Below are 15,111 nucleotides of genomic sequence, written 5' to 3'. Positions count from 1 at the left end.
GCGCGGTCAGTGCCCGGGATGTCCGGGCTGTGAGCTGAGACCCTCGTCCCCTCTGGCCTTGGACCGGGGGAGTGTGGGGCTCCCGCCCCGCCGCCCCAGCCCTCATGGTAGGGGGTGTGGAAGCCGGCGCGGCTGCGCCCCTTCCCCAGGGCCCCGCCGCACGTACCCTTGGCGCCAGCTCACAGCTGAAGGGTCTGCTCCTCGCCGTCGTCCTCACTGTCTTCCAGCTGCTCCAGGATCTCGTCCAACACCACAGACCGCTTTTTCTTCAGGGGCTCTGTGGGAGCCCAGATGGCAAGAGAGGAGGAAAGAACAGCCGACAGGGTTGGGAGGCGGGGAAGACAGTGAGGACGGAGAGGAGGGAGGGGGTGGGGAGGAGACGGGGAAGAAATTGGAGAAAGACAGGGAAGTGGCGGAGACGGGAGAGCGGATACAGACACGGAGGAGAGAGAGGAGACAGAAGGAATAAGACCAGACAAGAAATGGGGGGGAGGGGGGGGTGGGAAGAAGGTGGATCAAAGGGGGAAATGAGAAAGGGGACGAGAACACAGGCAGGAAGACAGAGAAACGTGGAGGGTTAGTCTCTGCTTCGCCCAGGGGTGGCCCCTCTCCCAGTGCTGCCAGCCACCCCTGCCCATCATCCTCCCACCCGGGAAAGAGAGGGAGTAAGGCGCTTCCCAACGGGGGCAGAGGTCAGAGCACTGTGCGTGGTGCAGAGGGAGCCAGAGGGGCTGAGTCAAGCGGAGGCAGCGGCTAGGGAACAAGTAGGAACTATTTCTGTTTTCTTGGCGGTCATGGACTCTCAATGGGGCAGTGGGCAGCTGGCATATGGCAGGTGTTCAGGAAATGAGGGGTGACTAGATGCTCAAGGACTCCAGAGGCGACATGGAGGGAATAACAATTATAGAGGTGGCTTTAGAGAAGAGGGGTTATTTGGCTTGGGCTTTGAAGAATGTGGAGGAGCTCTCTGTGAGAAGATGGGGAAGGGGACAGAGATGCACATGTGGCAGGACGGTCATGGTTGGCTCAGCAAAATGTATGTCTTCTGTGTTCCAAACACTACTGATGATCTCCTATGTGCTATAGCTCTTATCTTCTCCACAATTCCACAGGCAGCTATTACTATCACCCCACACAAGTGAGGGAACTGAGCAATGACAGCTAAGTCTAAGGTCACTCAGCTAGGAAGTGGTGAAGCCAGGACCCAAGACACATCAAAGCCCATGGTCTTTCCTCTGTTTGTAAAAGTCTCTGGTGCTGCCCAGAGATCACCAGGGAGACAACGGGTCAGGCGAGAGAATGTGCTGGTCCCTTTGGCCCTCCAGGAGAGGAATTGCGGGAATGGGAGAACATTAGCTTAGATTGACTTTGTCTGTCCCCTGCTAATCTAACCACTCATTCATGGTGAGCTTGTTTAGAGGCAGCTGTTAGAGGCTGTCCCAATCCCCTCTCCTCCTCTGGCTCAAACAGCACCTCCTCTGTGAAGTCCTCCGGGTGGAACTAATCGCCCTCATGACCCTTAGTGGCCATCTCCCCCCCTGGGTCAGGGGCTTCTGCAGGCAGCGGGTCTCCCCAGGGCCCAGTCAACACGCCCTGGAGAGGAAGCATCTTGGGTCTCTTTCAGGTGGTCCTCGGAGAGTGACTTGGTCTCTGAGGTTATTTCTTTATCTCATTCCTACGAAACTGACACCAGCACTGGCCCTTCTCTTCTCCAAGCCTACCTGCCTGACCCGAGCACTTCCACTCCTCAGCGGACTCCTGGCCTCTGCGCTCATCCTTTTGGCCACCTACCGTGTCCCCAACAGCTGCCCGATGGATCCTTCCACTCCTGCTCTGCTCCAGGAGCTCCTGCTGAGTGCAGAGAGGCGGTCCCAGGGCCTCACCTGGACCGGCCCCTCCCTGCATCTGCCAGGTATGCTCCTTCCCTGAGACCCCCACTCCCACGTCTCCTCCCCAGCAAGGACCCCCGTTCTCCAACCCCCTCACTTTGAAGCGCTTCTCACCACTGATGGCGGGCGTTGCTTCGTTTGGGGACAGAACTGTTCCATTTATAGCCGTGTTCCCTGCCTCAGCACACTGGTGGGTACCTAGTGGGGGCCTGTGAGCATCTGTCAAATGGGAGGCTGAGCGAATGGGGCAGGAAGGGGCGACATGGTGGAGCTGGCCCCTTGGGGAAGGTGAAGAAGGGGTGGGGGGCCTGCAAGGCCTGAGCCCCATGCCAGCATCACCAGCATCGTTAGTCACGTAGAGGAGGGAGAGGGAACCAGACGGACTAGGAGCTGAGGTGGACGCCTGCAGCGCAGTCAGCCCCTTCCTCTCCTCACCCCGGGTTTCCTCATAATCACCACAGGTGCACAATGGCCTCTGGAAATTGAATTTGTGGGCAGGTAATAGGAGCTGGGAAGTGGAAGCAAATAGAGCCTGCAGGCCTGTCACTGACACCCCCTCCCCGTGACTGACAATGGGGTGGGTATGAGCTCTGGGAATGGCAGGTCCCTGCTCTCCTAAGCTGGCCTGGGGTCCAAGGGGGCAGCTAGTGGCGGCCAGCGGGAGTCCCGATGGTGGCAGCTACCATCTTCACTTTGGCAGAACTGTTTCTTCTTTCCCTCGGCCTGACCCATGATTCCAAGGCTGGTAAGGGGGCAGTGCCAGGTACCTGGTGCCTCTTATCCATCTGGCCCAGGGGTGCCCTGCAGGTGGTGACTGTGGCTTAAATTCTTGGTGCCCCCAGTGGCCAGCACAGGGCACCCCCAAGGGCGCCAGTCCACCTGGGGGACCTTTCAGAGAAGCACGGCCCACTGCCCAGGGGCTTGGGGGCGCTGAGGGCCCCCTGCCACCTGAGTGTCCCCAGCACCACACTAGCCTAGACTTGCCCGACTGAGCCCGGGAGATGGGAACTGGGGTGATCTTGTCCCAGGGCCCAGCACACAGTAGGTCGTCATCTGGTGAACCCAAGAATGGACAAATGAATGAGAGAATGAACGAGTAAGTCCTTCTTGGGCACTGAGGTGGGAACTTTTAAATAATAAAACAGCAGTTGTCAGGACAATTAAACAGAGGCAGGACGAGAGGTGCTGATCCTGGGGAAACTGAGGCAGGTGGGGGCACAGCTAGAAGAGGAAACTCACACGGGACAGGTACTTTAGAAACAGGGTCTCACCTGACTCTTACGCAGCTCTCCCGCCCCCGGCATGAGGTCACTGCCCCCACTTCACAGATGGGAAAAGAGAGGTGCAGAGAAGCGTGCACCCCCGAGGCCTCCCAGCTAACACGTGGCAGCCCCTGGCTTCCATCTCAGTCCAGTTTGCAACATGCATGCTCTGTGCTGGGAGGGGAGGGGCGTCTCCCGACGGGCCCCCTGGGAGCGGGGATGTGTGGTGGGGCCCAGGTCAGCCAGGACTCTGACAGGGCAGGTGGTCACAGTCTGGATTGAGGACTGGCCGCACAGACCTCGGCTCTTCCTGCGCTGGGTGACCCTGGGCAGGGCACGTGCCCTGTCTGGGATTGAACCCCTGATGTATAAAATGGGGGGACATGGCTGTTCCCCTACCCCTCTTCTCTGCGGCCACCTTCCACTGTCTTCCTGACCTCCCCTGACGGTGAGGGTGAGGGCTCCTCCTTCCTTCGAAAACCCCTCAAGGCCCCTGGACTTGTCCCAGCACCTGTGCAGGCACTGACCCCGCAGCCCAAGCACTGACCGGAGGCTGTGTGCCGCTGACTGAGCGGCCTCAGTTTCCCCATCTGTAATATGGGCCACTAGGAGTGCCTGCCTTGGGGCTGCGGCGAGGACTGAAGGAGAGAAAAGAGTGACACCAGCACCTGGTGAGGGCTCCACGGCAGCCCCGAGACCACCTTTGTTACTACATCGGAGGTGCTGATGTAACGTGCCCCACCCCTTGTTACTGTCACTCACGTCGGAGGTGCTGATGTAACGTGCCCCTCCCCTTGTTACTGTCACTCACGTCGGAGGTGCTGACGTAACGTGCCCCTCCCCTTGTTACTGCCACTCACGTCGGAGGAGCTGATGTAACGTGCCCCTCCCCTTGTTACTGCCACTCACATCGGAGGTGCTGACGTAACGTGCCCCTCCCCTTGTTACTGCTACTCACATCGGAGGTGCTGACGTAACGTGCCCCTCCCCTTGTTACTCTCACTCACGTCGGAGTTGCTGACGTAACGTGCCCCTCCCCTTGTTACTGCTACTCACGTCGGAGTTGCTGACGTAACGTGGCCCTCTACCATCAGGCCTGGGAGCACCACTGGTGGTGCGGCGGGGGGCGGCGTGCTGTCATAGGAAGGCCAGTACACAGCAGGTGATCAATAAAAGGGAAATGAATGAAGTGATCTGGTTCATCAAGGCCAAAGTAAGTACAATACAATCCCCCCTCCTCCAGTCAGAAACTGGAGGTACAGGGGTCTCCCCTGGGGGCTGTGGGGCGGGGGGAGCCGTCAGCGACCAGCTGACTTCACGGCCCGGAAGTGATACGGTCTGAGGTCACAGCGCTGCCGCTGTGCACTCGGTGACCTTGGGCAGGTCACTTGCGCTCCCTGGGTCTCGGCTGCCTCGTAGGTCCACTGGAGGTGGGCAAGGACTCATCTACCTCCTGGGGCTGTGGCGAGGATTAGCAAGTTTATGGGAGCTTGGCCCCCCGAGGGCTCAGCACCCGAGGGGGGGGCCTGGCGTATCTGGCTCAGGCTGGGCCCCCAGCACCGCCCCTCCTGGAGGATGTGTCAGGCCCCGAGTCCCCACCAAGCGACACCCAGCACCCCCTGCCGGCCCGGCCTGCACGCGGAGCACCCCGCTTGCTGGGAACAGCTGCTCAAATCCTATTTCCCCGACATCAAAAGCCTCAGTGGGTTTTCACCAAACAAACATAATGCAGAGCTGGAGAAAGGTGTAAAATAAATAAACGAAACAAGCTGTGCGTTTTCTTTCCGTATTACAGCTGCACCCGAAGATAAACAACAAGTGAATGTCACCAAACATCAATACCCGAGAAATTAACTTGACAAAGAGCTCAGCCGTCCCCCAACAACCCCCTAGTCCTGCCCCCGTCCCCCCCCCACCTCCCAACCACCCTCCAACCACCATTTTGCATTTCTGGAGTTCCCCATCTAATGATTTTATTTTTCAATTAATTCCTTGACAGGATGCCAGCCCGCGTCTCTCTCCCGTCCCTGGCTGGCGCTGTCGCCCTGCGTGCAAGGCGGGAGGCGGGCAGGGGGGAGGGTGCGAGCGGGTGGGCGGGGGCGCGGGGCTGTTGGGAGGAGAGGAAGCTTCATGGCTGGTCAGGGAGGAGAGGGTTCTAGAAGGGACCCCGGTGTGACTGGCTGCGGACGAGGGGTTTGCGACTGATGGCGTGGCTGGCTGGAGCCAGGCTGCCCGGATTGCAGGTGAGGCTGCTGTCCCTGTGGGGCGCCTGGGGGCCGGGGCCTCCCTGCTCTGTGCTCCGTTTCAGCAGGTACTGAAGAGCACCCGGCTTCTTGGGGGCCGAAGAACCATCATAGGAGCAGAGGCATTGAAGGCCTTTGCAGCAGAGTCAAGCACCCACGAGGCACGCGGCGAAGGTGAGCCAACCCCGACTGTCATTAGTAGGTGCAGTGACAGAGAACACGTGGGCCGGTCACCTCCCTCCTGCCTGAAACGAACAAGAGCGGCAGTACCGGCCCTCGACAGACAACAGTGGCCGTGGCGGCTACTCCTTCCTGGGGGTCACCCTTGGCATTAGCGGGCAACTTGGGGACGTACTAACGGCTCCCTACCCACACGGAGGGCCAGGGGCCTTCTCTATGAGGACACCCCCGGCCCCGGCCCAGGGGAGGCTGGCAGTGCTGGGGGCTGAAGCCCCTGGAGAGATGTCCCAGCTCCTTCAACTTCTGGGGGACAGTTCGGAGCGGCACAGCTCTAGGGGGCCCCCCTGGGCTGCACACTGCACATACACTGCTCACCGGCTCCTCTCCCAGCTGCTCTGCTGGGAGCCTTACCCACATCTCAGGGGCTGCTTCCGGTGAACCCAAACTAAGGCATGCAAACGGCAAACACAAAGTGTCTCCCAGTGACAGAATGGCACGAAGCAGGGCCTCACGGGGCCGGCGCGCTGAAGTGTCTGGATTTGCTGACATCATCGAACATTAAAAAAAAAAGTTACTAATAAGGAAAAACGGGAAAGGCTATACAAGTCTCCATGTCTAGTTTCTCTTGAAACTGGCTAACCTGGCCACACTGGGCCCATGTCCCCAACTATGGGTAACTGATGGGTTGGGTGCTGGCTGCCCCTGGAGATGGAGGCCTCGCTCATTTGGGTGTTTTCCATCTGTTCCGGGAGGCCCCAAGCTTGCTGCTCCCCAAGACAAAGGGCAGGTGAGGCAAACTGTGACGTGCAGGCCCGTGTAGCAGGTTTCCCCTATTAAACCTGAAACAGAGGCAACTCCAACAGGCTGGGGGCGGCGGGCTAAAGGGGAGCAGGTGTACCCCTCTCTCTCGTCTGTCCCTCGAGGGGAGGAGAGGAAGGAGGTTGGGGTGGGGAGTGGAGGGTGGCATTCCAGGTGGGGACAGGGCACCATCACCTTCAGATGGCCTGCTGCCCCAGGCCATCGAGGGACATGAGGGTGCTGGAGACACGGGGTATGGGTCATGTTGGCAGGGGTGGGGGGTGGTTTGGGCACCCCAAGGGCTGGCCTAGCGTCTGAGGCTGCCTGCTCCCGGGTAGCCCTGCCTCCCATGCTCCAGACTTGCAGACCCCATGAGCAAAACCCTCAGATTCCCAGACAGGTCTGCATCCCAGGGCTCTGTTTACAGTAGGCGCATACTAGATGCTCACAGAATAACGGGCACTGTGTACAGACAGGACTAGCCTACCTCCCACGACCAAACCATGGCACTTTATTGGTACAAAGAGGCTGTTTCAGGGAGGTACCTTTTCAGAGCACAGCTGGTCCCCAAAGAACCACATGTGATCTGAAAGAATCTTCTCTGAGCCAGCAGGCGGGAGACTGGGCCCCAGGCCCACCTCTGCCACCTCAAGGATTTAAGGGAGCTGCTTAACTCCATTCCTCAGTGTCCCTATCTGTTAAATGGGGATAGTGCCTGCTCTCCTGATCTCAGGCCTTGAAGGTTCCAGTCTTTAGTCATTCATAGCAAGTAGTCGTTGAACAAACACACACACACCCTTAGTAGTCACTGAATACACACACACACACACAAACACTAGTAGTCACTGAACATACACACACACACCACACACACTAGTAGTCACTGAACACACACACACACATGTAGTCACTGAACACACACACACACATACACTAGTAGTCACTGAACACACACACACAAGTAGTCACTGAAAACACACACACACACACACACACAAGTAGTCACTGAAAACACACACACACACACACACACACTAGTAGTCACTGAACACACACACACACACTAGTAGTCACTGAACACACACACACACTAGTAGTCACTGAAAACACACACACACACACGTAGTCACTGAACACACACACACACGTAGTCACTGAAAACACACACACACACACGTAGTCACTGAACACACACACACACACGTAGTCACTGAAAACACACACACACGTAGTCACTGAAAACACACACACACACGTAGTCACTGAAAACACACACACACACGTAGTCACTGAACACACACACACACACACACGTAGTCACTGAACACACACACACACACGTAGTCACTGAAAACACACACACACACACGTAGTCACTGAACACACACACACACACACGTAGTCACTGAAAACACACACACACGTAGTCACTGAACACACACACACACGTAGTCACTGAACACACACACACACACGTAGTCACTGAAAACACACACACATACACACGTAGTCACTGAACACACACACACGTAGTCACTGAAAACACACACACATACACACGTAGTCACTGAACACACACACACGTAGTCACTGAAAACACACACACACACGTAGTCACTGAACACACACACACACTAGTCACTGAACACACACACAAGTAGTCACTGAACACACACACACTAGTAGTCACTGAATTCACACACACACATACACTAGTAGTCACTGAACACACACACACTAGTAGTCACTGAAAATGCACACACACACTAGTAGTCACTGAACACACACACACACACTAGTAGTCACTGAACACACACACACTAGTAGTCACTGAACACACACACAATAGTAGTCACTGAACACACACACACACTAGTAGTCACTGAACACACACACACACACTAGTAGTCACTGCACACACACTAGTAGTCACTGAACACACACACACACTAGTAGTCACTGCACACACACACACATACACAGTCACTGAACACACACACACACCCCTAGTAGTCACTGAACACACACACACACACACACACACTAGTAGTCACTGCACACACACTAGTAGTCACTGAACACACACACACACTAGTAGTCACTGCACACACACACACATACACAGTCACTGAACACACACACACACCCCTAGTAGTCACTGAACACACACACACACACACACACACTAGTAGTCACTGCACACACACTAGTAGTCACTGAACACACACACACACTAGTAGTCACTGCACACACACTAGTAGTCACTGCACACACACACACACTAGTAGTCACTGCACACACACACACACACACAGTCACTGAACACACACACACACCCCTAGTAGTCACTGAACACACACACACACACACTAGTAGTCACTGCACACACACTAGTAGTCACTGAACACACACACACACACTAGTAGTCACTGCACACACACTAGTAGTCACTGAACACACACACACACTAGTAGTCACTGCACACACACACACATACACAGTCACTGAACACACACACACACCCCTAGTAGTCACTGAACACACATACACGTAGTCACTGAACACATACACACACACACACGTAGTCACTGAACACACACACACACTGTACCAGGCCTGGTGCTAGGGGTACAGCTGCCGAGAAAGCCGCAAACGACAGACCGAAGCAGCAGCCGCAGAGGCCGTGCTGGGGTGCCGGGGCTGGCAGAGCTGGGCCGTGAGCTCTCAGCCACAGGTCCCCAGTCACCTCTGATCTACTCGGGTCTTGTGCTCCTGTCTGTGGAAAGGGCGTGACCAAAGTGGCCGCTGCAGAGGAGTCAACAAATAAGGTGCGGACAAACACAGCCGAGCGCCAGGTATGCTGAGGGGTAAGAACACAGGTGTCTTCGAAGAACACCCGGAGGGCGGGCAGTGCTCAGGAAACTGGGAAGCCAGTGGGCTGGGCGTGGACTCACAGGCCTCCCACGAGCCGGGAGGTATCACTGCCCCATTTTCCAGATGTGGAAGCAGCCGTTCTAGGGCTTTGGGGAGATGTGCCCACGTGGGGCCCTGATTGGGCTGGTCCCGGGGCCTTCCCGTCATGCCCCAGAGACACCTGTGTCCCCCGCTCTGCGCCCGCCCTGCAGGGGGGGGCAGCGGCCCAGACTCCTCAGAAGGCACTCCCGGACAGGAAGGGCGTGAAACAGATGCAGGCCACGTGGCAGCATCCCCTTGCCTGCATCAGCTGTTTTCTTCTCCAGGAGCTACTGAGGACTTCCTTGGTGGTCCAGCGGCTAAGACTCTGAGCTCTCAATGCAGGGGACCTAAGCTTGATCCCTGCTCAGGAACTAGACACCCATATGCCGCAACTAAGAGTTTGCAGGCTGCAACTAAAGATTGTGCATGGTGCAACTAAGACTGGGCACAGTCAAATAAATACATAAATCTAAAAAAAAATTAAAAAAAAGAAGCTATTGGTTCCCAACCCACAGCCTGATAGAATCATCTAGAAAACCTCTGATATCTGGACCCTACCCCAGAGGTTCTGATGCAAATGGCCTGGGGGGGGGGCACTGGTTATGACGACTACTGCTGTGATTACTCACAGTGCTCTGGACTCTGGCTCCCGGTGAAGCCCAGTGGGTCAACCCTGCTGTGCTCTGGGCGTCCTGGGGGCCGAGGAGTTACAGGTAGCTGGGCTGGTGGGTTCCCCTCCACAGGGGTTGGTGAAGCTGCCTGGCCTGGATTATTGTGGATTTAGTCCCTGGTAGGGTCGTGGGGCTGGGCTAAGCCTGGGGACTTTGGGGCTTGGTCCAGCATGTGTCTGCATTAGTTATAGATGCTGGAGTGGCCTGTACAGGCTGGGGAGGCAGTGGAGAGGCCAGGAGAAGGTGACTCACTGCAGAGGACCAAAAAAAAAAAAAAGAAAAACCAGGAGAGGCTGGAAGGTGTCCCCCCAACTCTCCTGTCTTGGGCCTGGAGGGATCTTCCCATTTCTGGGGGCTTGGTTGGCATTAGCTCCCTGTCCCTTTCCTCTTGTCAAAGTCCCTGGGTTGGGAGTAGAGGTTCAAATGAAAGAATCAGTAATGTCATCTCAAGGGGTGAAGGTGGGATGCTGTTTGTACCAGAATCTGTAAGTGCAAAGGCCTAAAGGGGCCAGGGAGGAATGTGATGGAGTTAATCAGTCTGAGTGGTGACTATAGGGAGGGATGCGAACTGTGGCAAAAGGGGGAAAAACAACAACAATAAAACAAACAGTCCATGTAATCAGGTCCCAGCTACCCTCTGTGAATGCAGGACCAGGACTGGTCAGATCTTATTTTTCAAGAGAGGCCAACAACAAGAGAAGCCACTGTAATGAGAAGCCCAAGCACTGCAAACTGGAGAGGAGACCCGCACGTCCCAACTAGAGAAAGGCCCGGGTGCGGCAACGAAGACCCAGCACAGCCAAAACTAAATACAATTAATAATAATGTTAATTCAGAAAACCCACTTTATTTTCTTTTTTATCTTCTAGGCAAAATAAAGACCCATGATCTTAGCTGATGGCTAACTGCTGCGGCCTGATTTACTGTGTCTCTCCCCTCTGCCTTCAGAACCCCACTAGTTTCATTTGTGGTCCTGAAGCAGTAATGACAACCTCCTTGTCTGTGTGTTTTCCTTGGGTTTCTCAGGCCTGCGCCAGCCTATGGTTCAGAAACAAACCCGGCCACCCCCTGCCACCAGCCACAGACCTGGAGGCGAGTCCACCCTCCTCTGGCCCCTATTTCTAGCACTTTGGTCCCCAGGTCCCTGAACCTTCATCCAATCCGGGCTCGGCCCCTTCCCCTCCCAAGTTGCTCTGAAATTCTCCTTCTGTCAGTTTAATTCTGTGATCGATGAGGAAGAGCAGGAGAAATGGCCCGGCACAGCTGGTTTCCCCGTTAGCCCTAGCAGGGATTCCTGGCCTCGCTGGCGATGGCTGAGTGAAATGTTTGCAGAACGCAGAGAACACAAGTCAATAACAATTTAGTTGGATTGGGAGCAAGTACCTTCTCCGCACGGACAGCCACTCCCAGGGGAAGGTGGAGACAGTGTGCAGGATATTGCCAGAGCGCTTGGAAGTATTTCCAAAACACCACTCAAAGAAGATCGGGGCGTTGCGGGGTGGGAGGAAGGGGGAGGGGGTGGCCAGGAAGATACCTGCTCCGGCTTGCTCCAGGCCCTCTCCAGTCTCCCCAGCGCCTCTGTAGGGAGGAAACACTTGGCTCTCAGAACCTGGCTCCCTCCCCACAGCCCTGCCACTTGCACCCTTGCTAGCAGTTGCCACTGCGGAGCCACTGTGACCGAAACAATTCCTGCTTCCTGATTTTTTTTCTCTCGATTCTGCCTTCATCAGCTGGGGTGGCCAGGGGCGTCTGAGGAAGAGTGTGTTTCCTGGTCGGTTTCAACCTCTCCTGCTGTTGGCTGGGAGCAGGAGAAGGAACTAAATTCCGCACCCTGGCCAGGGGCGGGCAGCCACTTTGAAGGGGCAGGGGTGAAACACCTCCTGTAAAGCGCCCCGGGGACCATGGTGGCCTTTACTCCGTCAGGACCCTTGGTGGCAATCTAGGACAGTCTTCCCTCGCCTCCTGGGTCCTTCGAGACCTCTGGAACAAGGGCTGCCACCTCGAAGTCTTAAGGCAGGAATGAGAGGCACCCAAATGGAAGAATAAAAACGAGGTGAGGGGAGCTTATGGGAACCTTCTGTCTCCGGGTAGCTGGCAAGATCCATGGCAGAGGGATATTTTGAATAATAAATTCTGTGACTCCACATACTTGCTCGAACTTTCCTGACTGATTTTTAAAGTCTGAAGATTATGTTTTCATGGCCAAGATCAAGGAGGCCTATTTGCAAGGGCTGGCATGGGGATAACGGGCTCTCCTGGTCCTCGATCTTTTGAAAATGTGCCATCCTGTGAATGATTAAGTTACGGAAGGGGAGGGTTTGGTGAAATGTTGCGGGCTTTAAATATCATCTGTATGCTGATGACTTCCAAATTTATATCTCTGCCCAGACTTCACCCCTGAGCTCCGAACTCATAGATCTATCTGCTTGACATCCCACCGTTGAGTCCTAATAGGTGTCTCAAACCTGAAGTGTCCAGATCACCCCCCGTCCCCACCCGCTCTTCCCAGCTTCATCATCACGTGGCACCACCATCCTCTGAGAGGCTCGCTTTGGGCAAATATCTCCATTCTGGCCTTAATTTCCCCTCTGCCTTCCAGAGGCAAGTCTGGCCAGCTCTATCTTCACCGCATATGCTCAATCCACTGCTTTCTGCCCACCCTCTGGTCTCCGTCCCTGCTCAGACCACTGCCCTGGCTAGCTGGGACGACTACATTGGGACTCCTATTCCATATTCTTACTCTATGTAGCATGAAGTGTGAAGTGTGATACGACAGGCCATGCACTCCCCAGTTTAAATCTTTGAGGGATTTCCCATGTAAATTGACGAAAAGTCAGGCTTCCTGCACCACCCCATAAGATTCCACCCCACAAGATTCCACGGGGGAGCCCTGCTGGCCTCTGTGGCTCTGTTTCCGCCCATTCTCCATCTGGGACTTCTCCAGCCACAATGGCCTGCTATGAGCAGCCTTCTGCCCCAGGGCCTTTGCATCTGCGGCTCCCTCTGCCTGGAAGGGAGAGTTCCCCCAGTTCCTGGGCTGGCTGGCTCCATTGCCTCACACAAAAACACCAACTCCTGGGAAAGACTTTCTGCAACTGTTAGGGGAAACACTGACGGAAACTGCCCTCCCTGGCCAGGCACTGCAGTATCCATTTGCATGAATTATTTCACAACAAAAGGTCCTGGTAAGGAACATGGAACTAACAAGCCACTACCAGCCAGAAGAACTAGGGAAAAGTCAAAAGGAGAGAGGAAACCAGTCCATATGTCCTACCCACCCTTCCGGAATCATCCTCACTGGAATCCATCTTGGCTGAGCAATGCATGTGCCACCAGGAGTGGTGAGTCAGAATGACTGGCCAGAGACAACCCGCAAACTAACCCCATCGCCATAAAACCCGAGACTGCATGGCAGAGCCGCATGGCAGAGCAGTCCTGTTGGGCTCCCTTACCCGCCTGCTCCCCACCGAGGCGTCCCTTCCCAACAAAATCTCTAGCTTTGTTAGCACATGTGTCTCCTTGGACAATTCATTTCTGAGTGTTAGACAAGAGCCCACTCTTGGGCCTTGGAAAGGGTCCCCCTTCCTGCAACAAAACCACCACACTTGGAATCTCTCCTCCCTCTTCCCACCCTTGAAGAGAATAAATTAGCTTTCTGCATTTCCTGCACAGAGCCTGCAATCATCAGAACTTTCCTGCTATTACTTTTTACATCGTTTGTCTCTCTCACTCAACCCCAGTTCCAGGAGGGCAGGGACCGTCTCTTCGGCTGGCTGCTTTGTCCTTGGTGCTGAGCTAAGGCTGGATGCTGGGGAACTGAGGGTGTGAATGACTAGAATGGGAAGCAAGGTTCTGGAGCCTCTGCTCCAGGAAAAGCCGGGGGATTCTTAGGCAGAGGACTCGAGGTGGGAGGATGAGACTGATTATGATGCCTCTAAAACTGTACACTCTCTGAGAAAGGGGGGTATGTGGGAGGGATTAGCCACCCACATGGCTTTAGACATAAAAGAAGGGCAGCCATTTCACAAGCCCTAGGGGCTATAAACTTTTTCTGTAAAAGGGGAGACAGTAAGTATTTTAGGGCTTTGAGGGCCGTAGGGTCTCTGTCATAACTACTCAACTCTGTCCTTACGGTGTGAAGACACAGCTAGAGACTTTATGTGAAAAATGGGCATGGCTGTGTGCCAGAAAACAGTGGTATTTACAAAAACGGGCTTTAGGCTGGATCTGGCTGTGGGCTGTAGTTTGTAACCATGGTCCTACTTGGACCAGGGAACCCGGATCTGATAAAAGGTGGGGGGATAATCAGGGACTTAGGAACTGCTGGGGTCTAGGCAGTGGTGATAGGGCGAGCTGTCCTATAGTGTGCCAAGATGAGTGTCCTCAGGAAAAGTCACTCGACCCTTCTGGGGCTGTTTTCACCTCAGAAAAATGGGAACAGCACCCCTCTCTAGGGAGTTTTGAGGCTAAAATGAGACAGGGCATGAAACCTGGCACTTTCCCCTGGAACATGGTACATCTTCAACAACGCTCTCTCCTCTTTCTCTGACTTCATCTTTAACAAGGAGGCACTCGACTGCCTCTCTTCCCAACAGTGGGGTTTCAAGGGTCAAGGTTAGGGCTCCCTGGCAGCATACCACACGGGGCTGCTCTTACAGAGTCCAGGGCATATTAGACGCTCCATTACAAGGGGCCCTTCTGATGACCAGGGTTTTTCTGTTGGCTTATTCACCCAATAGGTTGTTAGTGAGCACCTGCTCTGTGCCAGGCGCTGAGGCCAGGCAGGGGACGTGGAGAGGACCATGTCCCCTGGAGGATCAAGTCTCTTGGGGAGAAGCCAGGTTAGACCACAGAGGTGAACAAGAAGCGCACCAGAGCAGGACCCTATGGGGCCTTCCCAGGACAGGCCCTCCCCCTCTGCAGTGTCCACACAGCAATATTTGATGCAGATTTCTCCAGTTGTTTTGCAAATATGAACACCCACCCCATCAAATGCAAAATGTTAACTACTTGATGAGATGAATGAGATGGTTAGACAGCAACACCGACCCAACGAGACATGAATTTGAGCAACCTCCGGAAGACAGTGGAAGACCAGGGAAGCCTGGTGTCC

General features: G+C 55.0%; 1 protein-coding gene and 1 long non-coding RNA gene across 3 annotated transcripts in view; one reads left to right on the top strand and one right to left on the bottom strand.

Annotated features, from left to right (window-relative positions):
* Positions 1 to 15,111, bottom strand: part of RBM19 (RNA binding motif protein 19) — a 122,764-nt gene that overhangs the window by 1,123 nt on the left and 106,530 nt on the right. The window contains exon 24 of the mRNA XM_070475327.1: positions 167 to 277. Coding sequence (XP_070331428.1) covers positions 180 to 277 — 98 coding nt within the window. The 3' untranslated portion in view covers positions 167 to 179. The remainder of the gene's footprint in view (positions 1 to 166; positions 278 to 15,111) is intronic.
* LOC110133729 (uncharacterized) lies at positions 3,794 to 6,478 on the top strand. Of its 2 annotated transcripts, none has more exons than XR_011490700.1 (3): positions 3,794 to 4,364; positions 5,460 to 5,568; positions 5,965 to 6,478. It is a non-coding gene; the product is annotated as an uncharacterized lncRNA (long non-coding RNA). The 2 variants fall into 2 exon arrangements; XR_002312858.2 differs by having other exon boundaries at positions 3,802 to 4,364; positions 5,463 to 5,568.

Source organism: Odocoileus virginianus, chromosome 12, assembly GCF_023699985.2.
Source record: "Odocoileus virginianus isolate 20LAN1187 ecotype Illinois chromosome 12, Ovbor_1.2, whole genome shotgun sequence".
NCBI lineage: Eukaryota > Metazoa > Chordata > Mammalia > Artiodactyla > Cervidae > Odocoileus > Odocoileus virginianus.
The sequence above is the reverse complement of the archived record's forward strand: the minus strand, read 5'-3'. Positions and strand labels throughout refer to the sequence as shown.